The following is a 25,742-nucleotide window of genomic DNA, read 5'->3' on the forward strand; positions in this document are numbered from 1 at the left end:
TCCCAGAGAAAACAAAACAAGTAGCCAAGCAAAAACCATCCCCCCCACCCCCCCAGTGAGCTTGGCCTCTTGTCTTAGCAGATGTGACAGGAAAAGTGTGGGAACTGTTGGTGAACTGAAGTGAGCGGGGAAAGAGTTCAGCATTAATGTTTTCTTTCAACGTGTTCTGTGTGGTCAAACCAAGGGAGAGGAAGGGCTGAGCGGGGGTTGGGGAAGTGACTTTACACTTTTGATAAAGTCCTGTTATCACTGCAAACACCCCGCTTTTGAGTGGAAAAAAAAACAACAAAACAAACAAACAAACAAAAAAACAAACAAAACAAACCGAGCGAAATCAAATCGCTGTCCTGTCACGTCTTTCTCTCCCAGAGCCAAACTTTCTCCATCTCTCTGGGTAGGTCACCGCGGAAAAGCCGCAGAGGAGACACTGGCTTGGGCGGCAGTGTGTCTCCCAATTACTGTCGGTCTGGGAGTCACCTGAAGCCTCCGAGCTTCTGCGCTCAGGAAGAAAGCTTCGCTTTTCAATTCGGTCATTTCCGTGGGGAATTGCGGCACGCGCAGGTTTTGGGTGTGGCGATGTCGAGACGGAGCTCACATCTCCCGGATTCCCAGCTTCTGGCAAATCTATCCAGCAGAGAGAGAACCGCAGATGATCGGGGCCTGCCTTCCTGCCACCCAGGGACCGCGAACGGCCGCGACCCGGTGGCCACTGCCCAACGCCAAAGCCTGGCTGCCCGCTCCGCGCGTGTGTGCTCCTCTCCAACTCGCCGGGCGCGGGGAGGCGGGTCCCCTTCCCTGCGCACAAGTCCTTATATGCACCGGTTTCACCGGCCCGCCTTTACTCCAGTCCCACAAATAATTCATGGGGGAGGGAGGACGCTGCTCTCTCTCTCTCCCCCACCCCCCGCTGCTTTTCCCCCCACTACCCTTTTCACCACAGAGCATCTGAACGCAGTCAAGAACCCCCCAGGATGCTATCGAAGGGCTATTTTGGTGCAGTGCACAAATTGGACACATTAAGGAAAAAAAAAAAAAAAGCCTTCGGGTCCCTGCACAGAGGGGTTCAAGATCGGTTCTTCCGATTCGGCACGATTAACCCGCAAAAGCTGGGGCGGAAAGGGTGTGTGCCCTTCCCCCACCTTGGCTAGTACAGAAGGACCCGGTCAGGAAGCGCGGCCTCTCCCCAGTCGGAGACCACGCCTCCTCCCCCCCCCACTCCTCCCAGGAAGCGGTGATAGACAGTTCTGTGTGGTTCTCCACCCCCACCCCCCCAGCTGAGTGGAGGAGTTGATATGTCTCATTATAACAGCCAATGCAGCCGCCATCCACGCACAAGCAAAGAAGCATGTCCCATTTAAATACACCCACGCAGCCCCAGCGCCCTTAGCCGATCAGGGCGCGCAGCCCACACGCACCGCGGCTTCGGGTTTGGAGATCCGCGCAGGTCGGGCTCCGGGATCCCGAGGATCGACGCTCTCGGAAGATCGGGATCGGACTCTGGTTGGGGCCCGGGTGGGCGGGGGAGGCTGGGCCCCGGGCCTCTCTGGCCGACAGCCGCATGAGGACGCGAGCGAAATAGACCAGGGTGGAATTGCCAAGGGAGCTGCTTCGGGGTGGTTTTGGTCCATTTCTCCCGCGAAGAGTCGACATGGCGAGCGACTCCCCAGCTCGCAGCCTGGATGAAATCGATCTCTCCGCCCTGAGGGTGAGCCGAACGCGTTTTTTTGTTTTTTGTTTTTTGGTTGTTTTTTTTTTTTTTTTTGTTTTTTTTTGTTTTTCTCCCCCTTTCTTTCCATCGGTCTGGGGCCGGGAGAGGGAACGTTCCTAGCCTTCCTGTCCTGATTCCGGGGCAGCTGAGGTTCTAGGCTGAGCCCCTTCCCCTTACGGCAGGGGTTGGGTTGCCCTTGTGCCCCTTGGCTGTTCCCGAGGCTTCGCGAGGAAGCTGGTGGAGCCTATGTCAGTTTCATCTTCCATCAGTGTAAGAGTATTACATGAAAGGCTGGTGTGTGTGTGTGTGTGTGTGTGTGTGTGTGCGTGCGCGCCCGGGCAATGCCAAGGCGCGAGACCCGGCTGCTCCTTGCTGCAAAAATAATCTCCTTGAGAATAAAGGCACTGGCCCCTTACGTTTGCCAGCTACCTGCAAGATGCCACCGTGAATCTAGCTGTCCCCACCAGTCCCCACTGTCCCCTGCCGCTCCAAGGGGACAGTGATTGCTGTTCCGGGCTGGTCTGGTAGACGGTAGCTGACTCCCCTCCCAGGTTCTGCCTCCCGTGCCGGCATTCCGGCTCAGCTCTCCCTCTAAGACGCCAGTGTGCACTCACCTTTATCTGTGGTTTGAACTCAGCCCTGCCTATGCCTTTCTGTCTCGGTGACTGTGACCTTTCAGTTTTATGGCTGAACTTCAGCAGGTGAAAGGGACCTGAGCAGCTTCTCCCCACCACACCGGAACTCCCTGGAGAGACTGTGGTGTGTGTGTGTGTGTGTGTGTGTGTGTGTGTGTATGTGTTTCCCAGGTCTGTGACCAGTCCTTTGTAACCCCCCTCCCCCCAGCTCCATCGCTTTGCCTTTACCTTCTGAAACACCTCAGACGTTGTTCCATTGTATTGGACAAGACTTTAGTGATCTAGAATCCATTTTGCTGTTGTTTGGAGATCAGACTGCCAGGAATCCCATTGCAGCCTCGACGCTTCCCCGCCCCCACCCCTAATCCCAGCACACTCCTTCGGGGAAGGGGGCTGAGCGTTCTTGCCATTTTAATTAGATGCTGCCTGCCAGGAAGGGGGTGAGGAGGGGTGGTGGCGGGTGGCAGCAGCAGGGATCTGAGAAAGATTGGACAAGATCTTCGTTCGACCCGTTTCTCCCTCTCCTGAAAGAAAATAAATAGCAAATGATTGTGCTTGATGCCCGGAGAGTGGGTGAGACCAAAGAGATGGTGGCTCATGTCACCCACTGCCATTAGGGTTGGAAGTTCAGTGGTCCTCTGGAACAGATTTAGTATCAATCTAGATAATAAATCTTGAGGCCGTTTACCTGTGTCTCCAAAGCTTTTCCTACCCTTGCCTCTTTCTCTACAGATATTTTAAGGAGCTGGATACCTGTCTGATGGAAGTGATACTTTTTCTTCCTGCTCTGTGAGCCTCTTTTCCTTCTCCTCCTTGAATTCTTGGCCCTTTCTTTATCTTTTGGTCCAGAGCGGTGAGGATTCAGAGAGGCAGTGCTCAGGTTGAGAACTGGCTGCCCTTTGAAACGGGCTGTTGTGATAGTGGGACAGCAAAAGCTCATTCATGCATGATTACAGTAAGCTGTCTGTTTCTCTGGTGCCCAAAGGCCACATCCAGAACCAGTGGGTAGCTGAGCGTGGGGGATGGGAGCAGAGTGGGCGCCCTGAACAAGTGTGGCTTCCGCTCCTTTGCTCTGCTTCTGTCTGGGAGTTGCTGTGGGTGAGTTAATCAGGTGGCCAAGTGGCCCAGACTTGGGGAAGGAGGTGTGGCTAAGAGGTAGAGGCCTGAACAATGAGCCAGGCTTGTGATTTAGCTGAGCAGGAATCTTCCTGATTTTGAAGTTGAACAGGGGGCATTGGCTCCTTTGGGCAAGGTTTTCTGGGATTCCAAGCTCAAAACCTGCCATAGGAGCTACTTGCTTCACACTTGGGGAGACCAGCACTTTGCTATCTGTATTTGGAACAGATACCTTTTGCAGGCTTCACTAAGATTGCTCTTTGTCACCCAGGAAGCTCAATGAATTCTCTGTCTGCACTGTGGTGTGCAAAGAGCTAGGACAGCAGCTACTCCCAGTACCTGGGTTGCTGCCGACTGGAACACTGTCTGCAGATGGGCAGACAGTTGTACTCAGCTGGCCTGGGAGCTTCAGGCAGTCTTGTGGCAGGTGAGGCGTGTAGGTAGGTTATCTCCAAGAGCTAGTAGGTGGTTCACACAAATGAGAGCATAGATGATAGCTGCCTCCCCAAATCTGGAGAGGCTGGTTCCCAAGCTTGCAGGAAAGTCTGTAAGCTGAGCACTTCTGGAGGAAAGCCTGACCCCTGAAATGCAGGCAAGGTCAGTGATGCAGCCCCGCCAGCCCCTCAGGGTCCCTGGGGCTCTTTAATGTATACAATCAATGCTCTTTGTAAACCCTGGGCTTGGTGGTTTAAAAGCAGATCCTGTCTAGAGAGGCCTTTCTCCTTCTGACTTTGGGGGCTTATTGTTCTCAGCCAGTGATCCCAGACTGGGCCTTCGTCTAAAATTCCCCCAAATAGGAACAATGCACGATTCAAACCAGAGCGACCAGTGCCAGTCCCTGTCATAAAAATCATGCAAGATTTGTGTGGGTGTTGTTGTTGTTTAGTTCAGTATTTTTGTTTGTTTATTTTTTTTATTAGAAAAGAAATTATCAGAATCCCATGTCTTCTCAGAGTTCATGAAACTCAACTGAATCTTGGGTGTTGGGTAGGAGATGGTTTTGTAGGTGAGAGCTGGGACAGAATTGTAGAACCCTGGGCCATTCCCCTCATTGGAACACTGGGAAAACTGAAGCCCAGGGAAGGAAGCGAAGTTTGTTGTTCAAGGTCACATAGCCAAGGGAAGATAAAAGTAGCCAGAGGAGAGAATCTATGATTCTGGACTCCACTATCTTCTTTCTAAGACACATCATCTGTAGCTGAAAAAAAAAAAAAAATCAATGAAATGTTTTCTGCTTGGAGGTGTGGGGGAAGGGCAAGAGAAATCACTTCACCAGGGTTGTGTATTTTTTTTTTTTTTTTTGTCTTGAGAGTGGAAAACCTGCTGGAAGCAGTGAAGTTATCAACACAAATGACCAGAGCGATCAGGCACCTTTGGAATTTATCTTGTCTAGCCTCCTTTCAGTCCCTCTGTGCAGGCAAATGGGGATCTAAATCATGTCGGACAGATGGTGTCCTGCGCGGATAACCTCTCTCAGTAACCCGTCTCCATCTGAACATGTCCCCGGGGGCCCGTCCAGACGCGCACATTATTCAGATGCCTCCGTGTGTGAGGTTTCTGGTGTCCACGCGTGCTCTGTACAGTTGCTGCAGATGCGGATATTACATACAGTAATGTGGTCAGAAGCTCTATCTGCGTGGGCATATGAAAGTGTGTATACCACACTACTGCAAACAATCCTCTTATTCAGACCTGGGCTTGAGTCATGCCTGCTTCTGACATCACTGTATTACAAGATGAAATTATCCACCATGACTCTGTTGCCTGTGAGGTGAGCTCAGCCCAGAAGGGGTTTTGAAGATGACTGCACTGGTTCTCCTCAGCTTGGGCCGTGGGGTCAGGCATTCAAGGGCCAGGGTTTCTGTCCTGGTGCTTTCAGCTTGGTGCAGGACTCAGACATACTTTTTTATTTTAATCAAAATTAGGTGATTTACACCTGCCTTTCTTCTCTGCTCTCATGAGCCTTTCCGGTCCTAGCCACTCTTCTCCTCTTCTTCTTCCTGGACTTTTCCCCCATATGTGTGTAGTGTATGCACACATAAGTTGATACATTCGTGTGTACAGGTTTGTGTGTGTGTGTGTGAATGTGGAGGCCAGAGATCAATGTCAGCTGCCCTCCACTATTTCTCTGTACTTTATTAATAAATTAAATTAAATTTTTTATTTGTTTGGGTTTTTTGAATTCATGTCTGCCCTTGCACCATGGGCTTGCCTGGAGACTGCAGAGACCGAGGGTGGATGACTGATGCCCTGGAACTGGAGTTACAGATGGTTGTGAACTTCGGTGTGGGTGTAGGGAACCGAACCCAGGTCGTCTGGAAGAGCAGCCTGGCCCTTTCCACTTTCTCTCACTAAACCTGGAGCACCCTGAGCAAGACTAACTTGCCGCTAAGCCTCAGGAATCTTCCTGTTTCCATCCCACTCCTTTATCTGTCACTGCCACAGACAGCTTTTTTTGTGTGTGGCTGCTGGAGACCTAAGCTTGGGTTCTTAGGCTTGTGTGGCAAACACTTACCCAGCTGAGCCATATCTCCAGCCCTGTAGCCATTTCTTTCTCCTTCCAAACCCAGACGGAAGAATTAATCCCATTTGGAAAGCTTACACATATATCCTGACTGCACTCTTAATGTGTATGGTACCAGGAGTGTGAGGTATTTTTGCTTTTGTTGTTGTTGTTGTTGTTTTCCCCTCCTAAGAAGAGATTTGTCAGGGTCCACATGGAGTCATTTGAATCTAGATATCCCATTAGTTAAATAAATGTTTTGGTGAGTGAATGGACAGATGAGTGAGTGTATGCATGAATGAATGAGTGAGTGAATGAACAAATGAATGAATATAAGCATGAATGAATGCATGAGTGAATGAGGTGAGATGGTCACAAGATTTGGGTTCTCTGTGCATATCCTATTAGTTCTGTGCCTTGGGGCATGCTATGTAAAGTGTCAGCAGCGCAAAGATGGAATGACAAACTGCTTGCCTTTATCCCTCTGGATTCTGAAATCAAAGGCTTTATTGCAGAGCATTTAAATCACAAGGCAACATACAAATATGTCATTAGATAGAATTTTATGGGAAACTCAAGCCCACCATCATTTCATTCAAATGATTGTACTTGGTAGAAGATGCTGACGGATGTTTTTGTTTGTTTGTTTTTTTAATTGTTTTTATCTTTTGAGACAGATTATTAAGATATAGCCTAGGATGCTGTGAAACTCACTCCGTACCCTAGACTGGCCATGAACTCTGAGTTGTCTTGCCTTAGCCTTCTGAGCGCTAGGATTATAGGTGTGTGACAGCATGTCTGGTTTAGAAGGCACATCTTTGAGTGTGTGTGTGTGCACATGTGTCCATGCCTGTGGAGGCCAGAGGTTGGAAATAGGGTCTTTCATTAATTGACCTTCGGGGAACATGCCTCTTTTCAGTTGCACTGAAACACGCTAGCTTCTGTGAGCACACGACCCTGCACACTTTCTCAGGTCCTCAGCTGAGCTTGGTTCTAGGATAGACATCCATCATCCAGGAGAAGGCCTCACCCAGAAGCCTTTCAGTGTTTCTAGATTGGCATCAGTCATCAGCCTCATTCATTAAAACATTTTCTCTTTCCTGTCTTTTTTCCTCTTCTGTATGGATGACCCATTATTCAAATGCAAACACCTTTATTGTGTCATGTCTTTTCATAGTTTTTTTTTTCTTCAAGGGGCATGGGTGGAATGAACACTTAAAATGATACACTGATATCCCAGTGCTTAAAACCTGGTCAGAGGTCTCCTGAGTCTTAAAGAATTCTTGAAACATTATTAATTCATTACCCCAGAGCACTTAATTAAATTTGGTCTAAAATGAGATTTTGGTAAAGTTGCATGGATTGATAACAGTATCTTAAAATGGCAGTAGCACAGCTGTCTCCCTCTACATGCATTTGCTGTTTTTCCGAGACTTGGAACAGGTATCATTTATTATTTTGTAATGATATGGCCTCCTAATAAAATAGAATGCAGCTGTAGTTATCATAGTTATCAGAATATCAGCACAACAGGCGTAAAGCATTTTTAGTATTCATTATTAAGTGAAGTAATCTTTAACACAAAGTCTAATACAAGTCTTGGTTTGCTGTTTGCATAATTATCTACTTAGGAGGTCATGGGATGTTTCATTGATGAAAGAATTTCAAATGCTTTTTTCCTTCTTCAAAGCAACACACACACACACACACACACACACACACACACCTTTATCTCTAAGGCTTGTTGGAAGCTTCCAATTTTGAGTCTTGGGGTTGGCTGTTTTTTCTACTCTAGAATTAATCCACACCACCACTTCTTTCTGTGAGTGTTCCCTCTGGGTTGCTAGGGTTGAATCCTGGCAGCCATGCCTAGCTAAATGCAGCCATTCTCTTGTGCTCATAGAATTTGGGATAGCTGGAGTCTGAGAGATGTCTGAATGTCACATTGCTGCTTTCATCCTGGGGTTGGGTGGGTGGGTGTAGTTCTCTTAGAAGGAAATCTAAACTAGTTTATTAAAGTGCTGAGAATGTCAAGAAAATCTCTGATAAACTTCTTTAAATTAAATGTTCTTCTATGCATATAAATGTGAGGTTCCTAAAGGGAAAGATGGGAACCTGCTGGATGATTTCTCACATTGAGAGATTGTTGTTGTTTGTTTTTTACCTTCAGAAAGAGATATTCCCTTCTCCCTCTTCTTACTTGCCCAGACTGAGCACAGTTGTCTCAAAGAGATACCCTGACTCCTGAAAACATACCCCCTTCCACTCCAAGCATAAATATTTTTTCTGAATAGCCACTGTATGAGTCCCCTTGTCTCCACACTTCTCTGTAGCTACTGTAATGACCCTTCCTTGGGAACACTCAGGACAAGACCCACCTCCTTTGTCTCCTCACCTAGCCTTTCCCTGACCAGCCTTATCATGGCAGCCACATTTTTTTTAAGCATGTTTCTGGTCATTTCTTTGTACCAGGCCTTCTTTGACTCCCTAGCCTGTGGACCAAAGTCTACTTTCTAGCAAGAGATCTAAAAAAGTTGCTGTGCAGGCAGCTGGATCTCCCATGATGCTGTTTTAAATGGTTCCGACTGCCACAAAGAGCAATTTCCCCCATCTGATGCCTGATGGAAGACGATGCTCTTTAGGGCACATCCTACCTTATTCACCTTTTGGTCCATACTTTCCCAATAACAAACAAATACAGGTTACCCTTTGCAAACAATTGTCCTTGTTTTTTTTTTTTTTTTTTTTTCTCTCTGCCACTCATAGATCTGCCTGTTCCTCTATCCTGATACCCAGGATGTATGTTTTTAGATGAGATCTATTAGACAAGCTTCCTGAAAGCAGTGTATATTATATTTGTTCTTCCTGGTTTCACCCACCAGGGTCTTTCACACAGCAATAAATAAACACCACATCGATAAATACACAACTGACAGTCCTTTTAGGGGGTCTGAAGGTGGTGCTGCCTAAAGAGGATATAGAGACTGCAGGAAAGTAGCCCCATGCTGGCCACAGCAAGTCTCAGGGAACATACATTCCATTATATTCTGTAGGTGGCCTGATGCTAGGGGATGTCTTTTATGGTGTGTATACCTCCAATAGGTGCCTGTTACATACAGTACAATTTCAGAACCACCAACCATGAGAAATACAATGCCATGCTCTATGTAGAAGAATCCTTGTTTCTAGAATTTTCTTATCATGAACATTGTTTAATTTTTCTTCATAGTGTGTATTGAGCGATTTCATATTCTGAGCATTAGAATCTAAAGTGCGTGTGTAAGAGAGAAGAGAGAGAGAAAGTGCATGTGTAAGTGCTCACACACAAGATAGTTTAGTCTTTTTAATAGTCTTGTAATGATTAGGACAACTATTTTTATTGATAGACAATTACAGGTAGGAAGGGTTAAACTTCTGGGAACCCACAGGAAGAAGACCTTGAATTTTCATCCCGACAGAGATAACGACGGGTCGAAGGCACTTGAGAGATGGTGGGAGGTCTACGGGAGTTGGTTTTTGTCAACTTGACACAAATCTAGATATATCTGGGAGTTATAACTGGACAGAAGAAATCTTCGTTAAGAATATGCCTCCCTAAGAGTGCCTATAGGAAAGCCTGTAGGGTGTTTTCTTGACTTAAAATGTATGTGGGAGGCCCCAGCTCTCTGAGGGTAGTGGCACCCCTGGGCTGTTGGTCCTGGATGATAGAGGAAAGCAGGCTGAGCAAGTCAGCAAGCAGTGTCCTTCATGGCCTCTGCTTCAAGTACTGCCTTGGTGTCCCTCAGTGGGCTCAGATTATGTAACCCTTTCCTCCTCAAAGCCTCTTCTGGTCATGGTCTTCATCATAGCAATAGGAAGCAAAGTGGGGTAGGCTCCTGGCACCATGGCACCATCCTTGTGATGTGGCAATGATTTTTTCCAGATAGAGCAATTTCATGTGAGCTAGACAAAAGCAACATTGTCTTTGATTATACAGACTTGGAAGTAACTCATCATGACTTCCTGCTATCTCGCCTGTACTTCAGGTTAGCCCTAGTCAGTGGGGAAGGACACCACATATAATCATGCTGCCAGAGGCAAGCGTCAGCAAGTGTCCTTCAGAGGCTGCCTACCACACTCACAGAGGTTTTCTCTGATGCGTTATCTCTTCAGATTGGGGGCAGGTTTGCTGCACATCCCTAAGTCACCCACATTTGACTATTTAAGCTATGCTTTTATTCTCTTTAAAACAACTCTGACTATTTGGAATTAAAAAAAAATATGTAGAGCTGGGCGTGGCAGTGCATACCTTTAATTCCAGCAGTCCAGGAGGCAGAGGTAGGCACATCTCTGTGTGTGTCCAATGCCAGCCTGGTCTACAAAGTGAGTCCAGGACAGGCTACACAGAGAAACCCTGTTTCAATATATATGTGTGTGAGTGTGTGTGTGTGTGTGTGTGTGTGTCTGTCTGTCTGTCTGTCTGTCTGTCTGGATAGGGGCACCCTACTGGATCTGAAGCTTTTCTTTTAATGAGATCTTGCGGTATGTGTACCATCATCATTCCTGGTATTTATGAGTGCCTAATGCATGGTGCATGATAAATACTCATTGAATAAATACCAGCCAAATTCTGTGAAGTCAATTATTTTCTGTATAAAGAGTCATATTTATCTATGTTGCTTCACACATCCAAAAAGCTGGTGTGCCAGTTTCTGATGAAAGTAGAATGTCTGATGAGGCCAGTGCATCACTGAACTAAGGAAGGATGAAATGAAAATCTAAGGGTCACGGTGTTTGGATAGCTGTTTACACATCAATCTTTGAATCAAGAGCTTAGTGATACAACGTACATCTTTTGTAAGTTGGCACCAGAGCTCAGAGAAGCTCTCTCTTTTGTTGTAGGATGAAGCCCCAAGAGCACAGCCAGGGTGCTTTTATTCTATGCCACTCAACTGGTTTGCTAACATTCAAGCCATCTTAGAGAATCTGTTATTCCTACAATGCAAAAATAAACTTGTCAAAGTGTGGCTATAAAGTAAAGATGCTGACAAAGTTGCTTTTATATGTATGTATATTAATGAATATATATATATATTACTCCTAGTTGCTAAGTATTCAGATCTATATAACTATGGGGCAGAGGTAAGCCTCTAAGATAAGCAAAATAGGTAAGTAATTACCTGTACCAAAAGCTAAGAAAGATAATGATTCCAAGCTTGAGCCCAGTATGGACACATCAGGGAGACCCTGTCTTAAAACAAAAGAAGTTGGGCTTGTAGTTTAGTGGTTGGGTGCTTGCTTGGTACGAGCAAGGCTCTGGACCCCAACTCCCTCACTGCATAGGCAAGAAAGAAGCCAACTAGCTGAATGAATGTCTAATATCTCTGCGCCAAGAGACTATAACTTTAGGAGCTTGAAATGTGTGTAGGCCTCACCCCCATGTAATCAGGATGACCCAGGGATTCCAGTGTCCAAAAATGCAGATTAAATGTGAGCAAAGAGTGCTGACTTGTTAAACATTTCTTTAATTAAAGAAACAAAGCTTTCTTTTTGTGTCACTATAAAAGCTACTCACAGTTATTGCAAAAAAAAAAATTGTATCAATGAACAAGCAAAAAGATCCTATGTGGTTCTCATGATAAGCATTGATATTCTTTGATATATGAATTAGTAATTTTTCCTATGTATAGCTAAATAAATAGCTTTAAAAGAATTAAGATTATATTTTATATATTAGCTGCAACCTGTTGTAGAAAATTAATAGTCATTAGGGCATCATAGTACAGGTTTGTAATCTCAGCCATGTGGAGGGCTGAGAAAACAGGATTTTGAGTTCAAGGTCTACCTAAGCTACAGAATAAGTTCAAGGCCAGTATGAGCATCTTGAAAAGAGACTCTGTTTCAAAATAAAAAATAAAAAGATGGCCGAGGATACATTGTACTGGTAGAATGCTTGCCTAGCATGTATGGGCAAGACACTCAATCCCTTACTTGGGAAACAAGCAAGTAAACAAACATACTTAATAATTAAGCCTTCCCCATGCTCTTGATGATTCTCCATGAGATAGTTTTAAAAAATATCTTCTTCTTTTTTTTTTTTTTTCCGTGGTGTTTGGAATGAAATAGGCTCATAGGGAGTGGCACTGTTAGGAGGTGTGGCCTTGTTGGAGGAAATATGTCTTAGGAGGTGGGTTTTGGGGTTTCAAATGCTCAGGTTAGGTCCAGTCTCTCTCTCTTTGGGCTGCCTGCTGATCCAGATGTAGAACTCTTAGGTTCTTCTTCAGGACCTGTGTCTGCTTACATACTGCCATGCTTTCTGCCTTGACAATCATGGACTAAACCCTCTGAACCTGTAAGGCATCCACAATTAAATGCTTTCCTTTATAAGGCTTGCCATGATAATGGTGTCTTTTCACAATAGTAGAAACCCTACTAGATGGTATTTTAAGGTTACATAAAATCAACAGAATTCTGGCATATTGGTACATGGAAAATAATTGGACAGTTCCTTAAAATATTAAGTTAAAGTATTATGATGGATTCAACAATCCACTTCTAATATATTCCCAAGTGAAGACATATATTCATATAAATATGTGTGTGAATCTTTAATGTATCTCCTAGAAGAAGACTGTTCAAACCTCCTATCAGTTAATGAATAAGTAGTATAAGCTTGTCATATGTGTTGGACAGTTTTTATTGTCAGCTTGTCTCGAAATAGAGTCAACAGGGAAGAGGGAACTTCAACTGCAGGATTTTCCAGATCATACTGGCCTGTGGATCTGTCTGTCTTGATTGAAAGATTGACGTGAGAGGGCCTACAACAGTCAGTGTGTCAAGCACCACCCCTAGACCATGGATCTGGATTGTGTAAGAAAGCTTGAGGCAGTGAGTAGGCCAGTACAGAATTTCTCCATGGCTTCTGATTGAGTCCCAAGCATCGCTCAATAACGGTCCATAACCTGGAAGTGTAAGTCTAATAAACTGTGTTTTCCCCCAAGCTGCCTTGCATCATGGAATATCACAGCAACAGAAAGTAAAGTGGGACATGGTATGATGGTATGGTAGAACAGCCTTCAGTAATAAAAGAAAGTGCTGGTTTGTACTAATGTATGGGTGAACCTTAGCCTAGTAAAAGATGCTGCACAATTTGCTGTATGACTGCATTTCTGAGAAATTTCCAGACTAGGAAACTCTATGGAGAACTAAAGTGATTGCTAGGGCTGATGAGAGGAGGGAGTGGAAAATGACTGCCAATGGTTCAAATGGTCTCAGTTCTTAATCATCTGTGTAAATACAGTAAAAGTCACTTGTCCACTTCAAAAGAGTGAATTTTATGCAGTTTGAATGAAGTCTGAAAAACATCCTTATTCCTCATGGCCAGCCAATCTTGTTTCCATAAAGCTTGTAACCACTTCATCTTTCTTATTTTTGAAACATCATATCATTTCATTTATGAATATTTCAGTATTCATCTTAAAAATTCTTATCCAGAATTATTACCACTAAAACTTTAATATGTAATATACTCTTTAGTCAATGTTTAACGTCTAATCTTGTTTTTAGACTATTTAGAATTTTATTATGAAAATGTACCATAATATTTAATTCCTATTGATGAAGTTTGAGGCTGTTTCAAGTTTTCAACCCTTATAAATAGTATTTCAATGAGCATCTTTTTTCCTTATTCTTCTCTCATATATTACATCCCAACCACAGTTTTCCCTCCCTCTTTTCCTCCCAGCTCCCCCCATCTCCCTTCTCCCCAGATCCATTCCTCCTTTCCTTTCAGAAAAGGACAGGGCTCTCAGGGATATCAACCAAACATGGCATATCAAGTTACAATAAGACTAGGTATATCCCCCATATTAAGGCTGAATGAGGCAACCCAGTAGAAAGAAAAGGGTCCCAAAAGAAGGCAAAAGAATAAAGGACAGGCACTTCCTCCCGCTGTTAAAAATCCCATAAGAACACAAACCTATACAACCAAAACATCTATGCAGAGGAGGTCAGACCCATGCAGGCTCCATGACTGCTGGTTCAGTCTCTGTGAGTGCTATGAGCCCTGCTTAGTTGATTTTGTGGGCCTTTCTTGAGGTGTCCTTGACTGCCTGGCTCCTACAATCCTTCCTCCCCCTCTTCCACAGGATTTCCTGAGCTCCACTTAATGTTTGAATGTGGGTCTCTGTATCTGTTTCCATCAGTTGTTGGATGGAGACTCTCTTCTGACGGTGATTGTGCCCGGCTCCTTTCTATGAGTACAGCAGAATATCATTAAAGATCCTTCTTTCTTTCTTTCTTTCTTTCTTTCTTTCTTTCTTTCTTTCTTTCTTTCTTTCTTTCTTTCTTTCTTTCCTTCCTTCCTTCCTTCCTTCCTTCCTTCCTTCCTTCCTTCCTTCCTTCCTCCCTTCCTTTTTCCTCCCTCCCTCCCTCCCTTTTTCCTCCCTCCCTCCCTCCCTCCCTCCCTCCCTCCCTCCCTCCCTCCCTCCCTCCCTCCCTCCCTCCCTCTCTTTCTTTCTTCCTTCCCTTTTCTCCCCAGGGATGTTTGTTTCTACCCTAGGTCTCCAGGTTGGCCCTCCAGGCAGTGTCGGGTGGGCTCCCTCTTGTAGCAGGGGTCTCAAGTTGGAGCAGTTGTTGGTTGGCCACTCCCATAAGTTCTGTGCCACCTTTACCGTAGCACATCTTACAGGCAGGACAAATTGTAAGTTGAAGGTTTTGTGGCTGAGTTGATGTCTAAATTCCTCCTCTGGAAGCCTTGCTTAGACTCAGTCTACGTTAAGATCCAGCTGTACCACTCCTGGTCAAATACCCAAAGGACACTCTATCCTACCACAAGAACTCTTGCTCAACTATGTTCATTGCAGCTTTACTCATAATAGCTAGAAGCTGGAAACAACCTAGATGTCCCTCAACCAAGGAATGAATAAAGAAGAGGGCTGATCCAAGCTCTGTATCCTCCATTATACAGACTGTTTGCTAGGGTCATCCTCTTGGGTTCCAGGGAGTTTCTATTACACTAAGTTTCTACCTCGCCCCTGAAATGTCTGCCAATTTCAGTCGTCTCTCCCAGCACTCTGTCCCTTCACACCCCTGGATTTGTCCTGTTCCCATCCCTGTTCACCCCCAGTCTACCTTCAAAATCTATTCTATTCCTTTTCTCATGGAAATCCATGGAAGTCCCCCATTGAACCCTTCTCCATACTTAGCTTCTGTGGTCTGTGGATTGGAGCATGATTATCTTTTACTTTACAGCTAATGTCTACTTGAGTATATGTCCTGTTTGTCTTTCTGGATCTGGGTTATCTCACTGAGAATGATCTTTTCTAGTTCATCCATTTGCCTACAAATTTCATGATGTGTTTGTTTGTTTGTTTTTAAACAGCTCAGTAATACTCCATGGTATAAATGTAACACATGTTCTTTATTCATTCTTTGGTTGAAGGACGTGTAGGTTGTTTCCAGCTTCTAGCTATTATGAATTAAAGCTGCAGTGAACATAATTGAGCAAGAGTCCTAGTGGGAGGTTAGTGTCCTTTGGGTATTTGACCAGGAGTGGTACAGCTGGGTCTTGAGGTAGATTGATTCACAATTTTCTGAGAAACTGCCATACTGATTTCCAAAGTGATTATACAAGTTTGCACTTTCATCCCTCCCCTTGCTCCACATCCTTGCCAGCATGAGCTGTCACTTGTATTTTTGATCCTAGCCATTCTGACAGGTGGAAGATGGAATCTCAGATGGAATCTCAGAGCTGTTTTGATTTGCATTTCCTTGATGGCTAAGGATGTTGAACATTTCTTTAAGTGCTTCCTGGCCATTAGAGATTCTTCTGTTGAGAATTCTCTGTTTAGATCTGAACCCCATTTTTAATTGGATTATTTAGTTTGTTGATGTCTAGTTTCTTGAGTTCTTTATATACTTCGGATATTAGCCCTCTGTTAAATGTGGAGTTGGTGAAAATCTTTTCACATTCTGTAGGCTGCTATTCTGTCCTATTTACAGTGTCCTTTGCCTTACAGAAGCTTTTCAGTTTCATGAGCTCCCATTTATTAATTGTTGATCTTAGTGCCTGTACTATTGGTGTTCTGTTCAGGAAGTTGTCTCCTGTGCCAACGCCTTAAAGGCTCTTCCCCACTTTGTTTTCTATCAGGTTCAGTGTATCGAGCTTTATGTTGAGGTCTTTGATCCACTTGGACTTGAATTTTATGTAGGATGATAAATATGGATCTATTTGCATTCTTCTATATGCAGACATCCAATCAGACCAGCACCATTTTTCTAAGGTGCTTCCCGCCCCCCATTGTATAATTTTGGTTTCTTTGTAAAAACTCAAGTGTGCATATGTGTGTGAGTTTATTTCTGAGTCTTTGATTTGATTCCATTGATCACCCTGTTTGTTTTCATGCCAATACCATGCAATTTGTATTAATGTTACTCCATAGTACAGCTTGAAATCAGTGGTGGTGATACCCTGGGGCTTTTTTTTTTCTATATGAAGTTGAGTATTGTCCTTTCAAGCCAATGAAGAATTGTGGTATAATCTTGATGGGGAATGTGTTGAATCTGATTGTTCTTGGTAGGATTGCCATTTATCCTATGTTAACCCTACCAATTCATGAGCATAGAGATCTTTACATCTTCTGTTATCTTCTTTAGTTTCTTCACAGACTTGAAGTTCTTGTCATACATGTCTTTCACTTGCGTGGTTAAAGTTACCCCAAGGTATTTATATTATTTGTAGTTGTTGTGAAGCCTATTGTTTCCCTGTTTCTTTCTCAGCATATTTATAATTTGTATATAGGAGGCCTAATGATTTTCTTGAGTTAATCTTGTATGTATCCAGCCACTTTGCTGAAGGTGGTTATCAGCTGTAGGAGTTCCCTGGTAGAATTTTTGAGGTTGCTTATGTATAATATCATATCATCTTTGATTATCAATACTTTATCTTTTTTCTTTCCGATTTTTATCCCTTTGATCTCCTTTAGCTTTCTTCTTCATCTAGCTAGAATTTCAAGGACTATCCTGAATAGATATGGGGAGACTAGTTGGCCTTTTCTTGTTCTGAATTTATTGGAATTGCTTTGAGTGGAAATGGAAATGGAAATTCTCTCCATTTCATTTGATGTTGGCTATAGGCTTGCTGTAAATTGCCCTTACTGTGTTTAGGTATGTCTGTTGTATCCATGATCTTTGCAAGACTTTTATTATAAAGAGGTATTGGATTTTGTCAAAGGTGAATCCGTTGAGATGATCATGTTTTTTTTTTTTCTTTCAGTTTGTTTGTATGGTGGATTACATTGTCAGATTTCCTTATGTTGAAGTATCCCAGTATTTCTTAGATAAAGCCTGCTTGATCATGGTGGATGACCATTTTGATGTATTCTTAGATTCAGTTTGGTAGTAGTTTTGTATCAGCATTCATTAGTGAAATTTGTCTGTAATTTTTTGTTGAGTCTTTCTGCGATTTGGGTATCAAGGTGATTGTGACCTCATAAAATGAATTTGGCAATTTTTTTTTCACTTTCTATGTATTGGTATTAGTTTTTGTTTTTTTTTTTTTGAGAGTCAGGTAGAATTCTATGCTAAAAATGTATTGTCCTATAAAAACTTCCACAGGTCAATAAGTTTTTAGGAAAATGAGCATTTGGTCTAAGGGAAAACAGAACAATACAAAAAGAAGAAATAATCAAGATTTTAGGGCTTTTATTTTTTCTTTTGTAATTGTGTAAAAAATGGACAAAACATAAAGAGCAAAATTTTAAGGTGAAGACATCTTTGCTATAATCATTAGTTTTAGAGACATTGTTAGTGTGTGTGCAGAGTCCACTCCTGCATCTTCCTCACGTATCTTTTATCATGAATTCCCTTTTAATGAACCGCAGGTTATTTAAAATAAACTCCTACAACTTAATGGAAAAATAAAAGTCCTGTCCTGGGCAGGGATTTTTGTTTTGTTTTGTTTGTTTGTTTTTGTTTGGAAAACTTCTAATGACTGTGCCTATTTCTTTAAGTGCTATAGGTCTATTTAAATTGTTTATCTGCTCTTGATTTTACTTTGGTAAGTTGTATCTATCAAGCAGATTTTCATTTCTTTTAGAATTTTCTATTTTGTGGAGGACAGGTTTTTGAAGTAAGACCTATTGATTCTTTGGATTTCCTCAATGTCTGTTGTTATGTCTCCCTTTTTCTTTCTGATTTTGTTAATTTGGATATTCTTGCTATATCTTTTTTTAGTTTGGGTTAAGGTTTGTCAATATTGCTGATTTTATCAAAGAACCAACTCTTTGTTTTATTGATTCTTTGTATTGTTCTCTTTGTTTCTATTTGATTGATTTTAGCTCCCAGTTTGATTATTTCCTGCTGTCTATTCCTCTTGGATGTGGTTGCTTCATTTTTTTGTAGAGCTTTCAGGATGCTTTTAAGTTGCTTGTATGAAATTTCTTTATGAAGGCACTTAATGCGAATAAACTTGCCTCTTAGCACTGCTTTCATTGTTCAATGAGCATTTTTTTACTTTTATTATTATTATTAATTACAATTTATTCAATTTGTATCCAGGCTGTGGCCCCTTCCCTTGTCTCCTCCCAATCCCACCCTCCCTCTCTCTTCTCCCCATATGCAACTCCCCTAGTCCACTGATAGGGGCGATCCTCCTCCCTTCCAACTGACTCTAGCCAATCGGGTCTCATCAGGACTGGTAGCATTGTCTTCCTCTGTGTCCTGGCAAGACTGTCTGCCCCCATCCAGGGGAGGATTTTTATAAGTATGTTTTTCTGTGCTTACCTTTTTATAGAGTAATTTCTTCTAAGTGTAACTTAGAGTGAAAGCACAAAAGTACTCAACATTGCTAAGTTCCTTTGCAACTTCCTATAATGTGTGTGGTATGGTTTGCAAACAAATATGAAATATTTGGAAAACCCATTTAATTTGCCAAAGGAAAGTCACAGAGCTCCTAAATGTATAAGGGTATGGCTGACTAGGGGCCCCAAAGCCATTGACCTATTGGGACCCAGATGGCTGTCACTTTACCCTGGTCAGCAGGTCAGAGCGTGTTGATGTGCTATCATCCTGGAACTCAGCTTCAGTCTTGGGCACAAGTTGGTGTCTTTGAAGAACTTAGTAGTGCTGTTAGAAATTATTTCAAGGGTTTCTTTTGTATGATACTGTTACTTTAACTGACCAACATCAAATTAGAATGCCAACCTAATCACATTCTGATTATGATTATCACCACTATGATCATCACCACTCTCCTTGTGCAATGAGTAAGGAGATGTTTACATTTAGTCTGACATTATTTTTGGAAAACCCTCTTGCAAGTTTGTTTCAGATGATGTGTGGTGACAGACTCATAGTTTTGTCATTTTTAGAAATTGGGGAGCACTGTATCTCAGGATTTGACATAAGATCATAAATGAACCAGAAACCAGTAGAGACCAGAGCCTGTTCTCAGGACTTTATCTGTAAGCTAGTTACTTAAGATCTTGGGTTATAGCATATTTTTTTTTAAAAGAAAGTAGATATTTTAAGATTACAGTAGGGGATTTAGAATACAGTTTAGGTGGAGAATTTGTCCTTGCAAAGGCTCCGTGTTTGGTCTTTAGCACTGGAAGTGAAAAACAACATTACAAAGAGAAATGTAGAAGATGGAGGAGAGAGCAGTGGGGAAGGTGCTCGCTGTCTGGAGTATACCAATATCCCACCTGGTTTACAGGTAAGAAACTATTAAAATTCAAACACAAGTCTGTCTTGTGGGGGCCAGTTGCTTTGATTTACTAGACTTCATGAGCCAACCCTGCTCTTAAAATGCCTATAAATTAATTATGCCCAGGGTGAAATGAAGAGCTTCACATGGGCATGGTTTCATCATTTTTACCTCTAGGTATTTTCAAGCTGCCTGTAATCAAGTTACAGCACGGAAGTGGGTGGAATAGGTTGTAAGCAGTAATTGCAAACCGTATTTAAACAATAATAATAATATTTAGCACTTGTGGGGTACCTTATATCTTCAAAGTAGTTGCAAACATTATCCAATTAAACACCCTCTCTGATTATAATCTGGATAGAAGATGCAGTTAAATCCGGAACAGAGCCATGAGAAATGTATGCATTTGGAAGTTGATGCTAACTCTGCTTTGGAATCCAATGCAGTGCTCAGCATGTAGAGAGTAGGGTGCTTAGGGGCAGGAGGCTAAGTCTGATGGAGGGATTGGCACATACCTGCACTTTATTGATGTCCTTTCTTGACCCTGCTGGTTGGAGTGATCTGCTCATGTCAAGACTCATGTCAACTGTGACTCTGGTCCTCACAGATCAGCACAAACAACACAAATTCAAAAATGAGTTTCTTCTTTCTACTGTGTGCCTGCTGTAGTAAGTTAAATGAAGTAGAGAAGGGCACGGAGGCATGACTGCACCACGGGCTTAGTAATTTCTGTGTGGGGTAATAGAATAGATGGCACAGTAGGATACTTTCATAAAGAAACGAAACATCCTACTTCCACCATAGGATATTTTCATAAAGAAATGCATCAAAGAAACGAAACATCTCTAACATGCCTAGTTCCTCACTGTTTTGGACACGGGTCTGAATGTTGTCTCCTTATAGGTATAGCTTCGTGTTTGCTGAATTTGATAGTGGTGAGAACAAGGACTTGTGCAGCTTACCCAGCAGGGAGCAGAGACCTCAGCAGTGGGTAGACAGTATCCTGAGCATTGTGATCACCATTACCCCTTCTCTCTTACTTCGTTAGTCCATGTGTGTGTCTGTGTTCATATGTGTGCACTGCTGTGAGGAGGTATGTGTGTATGCATGGGGAGTGTGTCTTCCCACCGTACATTTTGCAACAGCTTCTCTCGCTGAAGCTGAGGCTCACAAATTCAGTTGTACTTTTGAGTGAGTGCCACAGGTATCCACCTGTCTCCACCCCCAGCCCCCAACCCCCACCACCTCCCCTGTGCTGGCAATACAAATGCATGCCACCAGGCCTGGATTTTTACCAGGGTGCTGGGAATCAAACTCAGATGTTCATGCTTGCATTTCAGAGCAAGCACCTTACTGACTGAGCCATCTCCCTGACCAATGCTATTTTTGTTGGTAAGTTTATTCAAGGCAGAGGATTCTGAACTGTGTAAGAGAGGAGAAAGGGGAGGAGCAAACATGCATACACTGTTCTCTTTTCCTGATTTTGGATGCAATACGACCAACTCCTTTCAGCTCCTGCAGCTGTGACTTCTCTGCTAAAATGAAGCAAACCCTGCAATTGAAAGCCAACATAAATCCTTTCTTCCTTTCGTTGCTTTCATCAGGTTTTTGTTTGTTTGCTTGTTTCGTTTGGTTTTTGGTGGCACAGTAGTTTGAACCTAAGGCCTTGCACATGCCAGGGAGCACTTTACAACTCTGCTACATCTCCAGGCCTCCTGAGGGTATTTTCTCACAGCAGCTGGAAAAGAAATTAGGACAGAGTCTATATCATTAGTGGTTTGTTTGTTTTTGTTTTTGTTTTGAGCAGGAGAACAGAGAGTATTTGTGGAAAGCTAAAGAATTTTCTTACTGAGAAAACCCAGTGAATTTCTTTGTTTTTGTTTTTGTTTTGACCCGAGAACAGAAAGTATTTGTGGAAAGCTAAAGGATTTTCTTACTGAGAAAACCCAGTGACTTTCACCGTAACAACCCATAAACAGTTGTCTCTCAGCCACAGAAATGTACCGTGTTGTTATTCAACCCCCCGTTGTTAGATAGAATGATTATGTTGCATGTATATTTATTTTGAGGGAATGTGATGCCAATGTCAAGTAAGAGTATATACAGCTTTACAATAACTGTGCATCCAAATTTCATTTCACGCACTGCTAGGGAAGTTGCTTTTGAAAAGTCCAATTGATGACCTCTTCTTTGAACATGTTTGTAAAAGGAAAAATAGATGGTTTGACATGAAAAAAAAAAATCCCAAACTTGTGAAAGTTAATTATGTCTTCCCCAATACTGGTGACTTGGGGGAAAAGGTCCAACTTTCTCAGATATTGCAATGTCAGGAAGTCAGTTGCTCAACTGTTTTTGTCAAGAGTATCCGCTGTTCTCAAGGAGGGCAGCACATTTAGCAACCCAAATACTTTGATTGAGATGGGGAGAGGACACTTCTCTTCCAGTGGCACTGTACAGTTGTCTCCTAGTGGCAGTGACTTCCCTGGGACCTCCGTCTGGACTCTGCCTCCCTCCTGGGGCTTGTGATCTCGGTACAAACAGTGCCGAGTGTACAGTAGAGCAAATCCCCAAGGGGGGAAAGTGGACAGTGGCCAAAGAGGCCACTGTGCCAAACTACATTTTAGGCAGGCTTTCTATTATTTCTAAAGTCTGCCTATGGGGCTGGGCCTCTGTAGCTCAGCTGGTACAGTGCCTGGCCAGTGTGCACAAAGATCTCAGTCAGAGCCCCAGCTCCAGGCACATCGGGCATGGCTGCACACACCTGTCATCCTGGTACCTGGAGGAACAAGGTACAGCCACAAAGCAAGTTCAAGCCCAGCCTGGTCTCCATGAGCCCTTGTTTCAAAACAAACAGCAGAAGTGCGTGCCTTTTTTTCTTTTATCTGACTAGCCACCTAACAGTGATGCTATAGGCCTTGTCTAAGGAAACTACACATTTGAAACAACTTTAAAGCCACTTGCAAGGTTGGAGAGGGTTTTGAGTTTGGGAGCACAGCAATTGTTCCACTTGCACTCTGAGTGTCAGGACAATGGTGGTTCTGCTCCTGGTGCCTAGAATGTTTATCAAAGTCAAAACCTAAAATGCTTCATCCACTCTTATCTAACAGTGGGCCTGGAATCAGGCAGCATGAACTCCATTTTCTTTTTGGGCAGACAGAACTTTGTGTTGCCTGCTTAGACTCAGCACTGAGGTGCTGTCTGGGGCCGGCATGATCCAGGTATATTCAGTCTGTCTCTTAGGACAGCTGTAAGTCCGGCCCAGCAAATCATAATCATACTTACATTGTGAGTCTCAGTTGCAAGCTACTCAGGCGTGAACTCTGTAGGCTGTGTCATCATTACACAATGTCTGAACTTTAGTCTGTTTTCTCAGGGAATATTTGAAGGACATACTTGCACTAGTATTTCTTATAGCCATCATTTTTTTAATCTAATCAATTTTTGTTTGGGAAGAAGTAGAGGTGTGAACTATAGACATTCCATGTTTTAGGGGCTGGAGAAAGAGGAAGTTTTTGTAACTCACTTCCAGGTTCTCCTTGTTTTCTTTGAGTGACTGCATATTAGCAAGGGAAATCTCACGGGGCCTGCCCAGCTGAGTACCTAGCCCTCCCTGTAACCAATTGCACCAGAAATGATCCTCCTAGGTAATTACTATGGGTCCTCACTACTAGAAACGAAAAGGGATGGTCCCCAGAGGAAGTCCCTCTGAGAATAGAGGGAACTAGCCGAGTTCAGTGAAACGAGGTGGTACTTGAAATACAACCTTAGTGAAGCAGAGACCAGGTCCCAGGTAGAGGTGGGCTTTCTATGTGGGCAGGGGGTGAAAGCTTCACGAATTCTCCCGGCCCTCCTAGTTCATGTGCAAGTTTGCAAGGTGTGCTGGACGATTTTATGTCAACCTGAAACAAGCTAGAGTGACTTGAAAGAAAGGTGCGTTTTCTTAATTAGTGATTGGCGGGAGAGAGCCCAGCCCATTGTGATGGTCTCACTCTGGGCTGGTGGTCCTGGGTTCTAGAAGAAAGCTGAGCAAGCTGTGGAGAGCAAACTAGTAAGCAGCAGCCCTTCCAGCTCCTGCCTCAGGTTCCTGCCCTGTTTGAGTTCTTGTCCCGAAGTCCTTCAGTGATGAACAGTGATAGGGAAGTATGAGCTAAATGAATGCTTTCCTCTCCAAGTTTCTTTGGTCATGGTGTTTCATCACAGTGATGATAATTCTAACTACAAATCAAAAGGAGCCTGGTGCTTTCAAAGCTTTTCTATGACTATTAGGCTCTCTGTCCCTGCGAGGCCAGGTCTCTCTCTCTCTTTCTGTACATGGGGTCTCTATTTTCTGTCTTAATCACCTGATATAGTACAAAGAGCCTCAGATTTAAAGAAGCCGACCTCTGACCTTCTGTACTTGTTTGCAGTTTGGAGGATTCACTAGTGGGGTTTTGTCCACCGGGCCTTTGTTTCACGTACGTGGCACATTCTCGTCTGTCTTGCTTGGCTCCTTGGTAACTCTCTTTTGATAAACGTTTTCCTTCCCTGATTATAGGTCCTTAGCACTGACTTTTAATGTCACCATGTTCAGCATGCTTTCAAATAGTACAGAAGTGCATTCAAGTGAAATTTGGCATGTGAATATATTGTGAGGCTGCGTGAACTCTGGGGTTCCAAGGTCAGCTTGTCCAGACATTATTAACTATGTTGCATCTACAGAAGACATGTAGATGAATTTAAAGGTACCACAGACCGGGAATATGGATCAGCCGGTACACTTCTATATTGCAGATGAATAATCGTGTGGGTCAATACCCTGGAAAATTGTTGAGCTTTATTTATTTTATTTGGCTTATTTTTTTAAAAGCTCAAGTGGAAACTTCCTAAATGACCCAGTGATGACAGTTCTAGATACCTACACAAGCAAAGTGAAAACATACCAACATACAGCATTTCAACCTGTGTACATGATTGTTCATAGTGGAGTGATCCATGTCACCCAAAAGGTGGCAAAAATACTCAAATGCTTTTCACATGACAGAAAGAAAAACAAAATATGATCCCTTGCAGTGGAATACTAGTTGGCAATAAAAATGAAGTGTGGGTGTAAAGCTTATTGTGGGAAAACCTTTTTAAAATACTACATAAGGAGTGAAGCACAAAGATTGCTCATTATATGACTGTTTGTACGACTCCTCCAGAAAAGGCAAATGCAGAGACAGGAAGTGGGGAGGTGTTTTCAGGACTGCAGATGGCAGGAGGGATCTCTTTGGGGTGATGGAGATGCACAAAAATGCCAGGGGGTGATAAGAGTGAGTTTGGTGGCATCTAATTACACCTTAGTAAAGCCTGAAGATGGACTTTTGCCTGAGGCTGTGCTGACTTCTGGGCATGCGCCACTGCTGCAGAGGCAAATCCCCATCAGACCACCAAGCGGAGTTTCTAGGGAGATCACCTCTTCCCCATCTGGAGGGGGCAGACCCTGGCGGCACCTTCTGCTTTCTTTGAAGTGTGTGTGTGTGTGTGTGTGTGTGTGTGTACATGTGCCATGTTTATGGCATTTTGCACCTGCAGTTCATAATGTTGCATATATTATAAAAGCTACAGATCTTTTATAGCCATTTGACCTATAACTGTTTTCTTGTCACAGTCACGTTTCGCAGTATGTGCATGACTATTTGAATTTCGGAGATGTAAAAGCTGAGGTGTGGGTTAAAAGTCTTATGGAGGATATGGGTATTGTTGCTCAGGTGTTTTAGACAGCCTTCCGTTGGCCTGGGACTCACCAAGTAGGCTAGGTAGGGTGGATTCCTAACCTGCAGAACTGTACACGGCTTTTAAAAAACAAACAACAAATATATATATATTTAAATAAAAAAGGTCTGAGCAGGGCATGGTGGCACATGCCTTTAATCCCAGCCATTGAGAGGCAGAGGCAGGTGGATCTCTGTGAGCTGGAGGCCAGCCTGGTTTACAAAGTGAATTCCAGGAAAGCCAGGGCTACACACAGAGAAACCCCGTCTCAAAAAGACCAAAGCCAAACCAAACCAAAACAAAAAATAAAACGAAGGGTCTGGAAATAGATGACACTCAGGTCTTCAAGCCGATGTGGAAAGC

The 25,742-nt window shown here is 43.3% G+C and overlaps 1 protein-coding gene across 7 annotated transcripts in view; it reads left to right on the plus strand.

Moving 5' to 3' along the window:
* The first annotated feature begins 1,566 nt into the window (after window positions 1–1,566).
* Window positions 1,567–25,742, plus strand: part of Tnik (TRAF2 and NCK interacting kinase) — a 427,262-nt gene continuing 403,086 nt past the window's right edge. For all 7 annotated transcript variants that reach the window (XM_060378161.1, XM_060378162.1, XM_060378163.1 and 4 more), the window contains exon 1: window positions 1,567–1,705. In XM_060378161.1, coding sequence (XP_060234144.1) covers window positions 1,649–1,705 — 57 coding nt within the window. In that variant the 5' untranslated portion in view covers window positions 1,567–1,648. The remainder of the gene's footprint in view (window positions 1,706–25,742) is intronic.

The sequence above is a fragment of the Meriones unguiculatus genome, chromosome 2 (assembly GCF_030254825.1).
Source record: "Meriones unguiculatus strain TT.TT164.6M chromosome 2, Bangor_MerUng_6.1, whole genome shotgun sequence".
Taxonomy (NCBI): Eukaryota; Metazoa; Chordata; class Mammalia; order Rodentia; family Muridae; genus Meriones; species Meriones unguiculatus.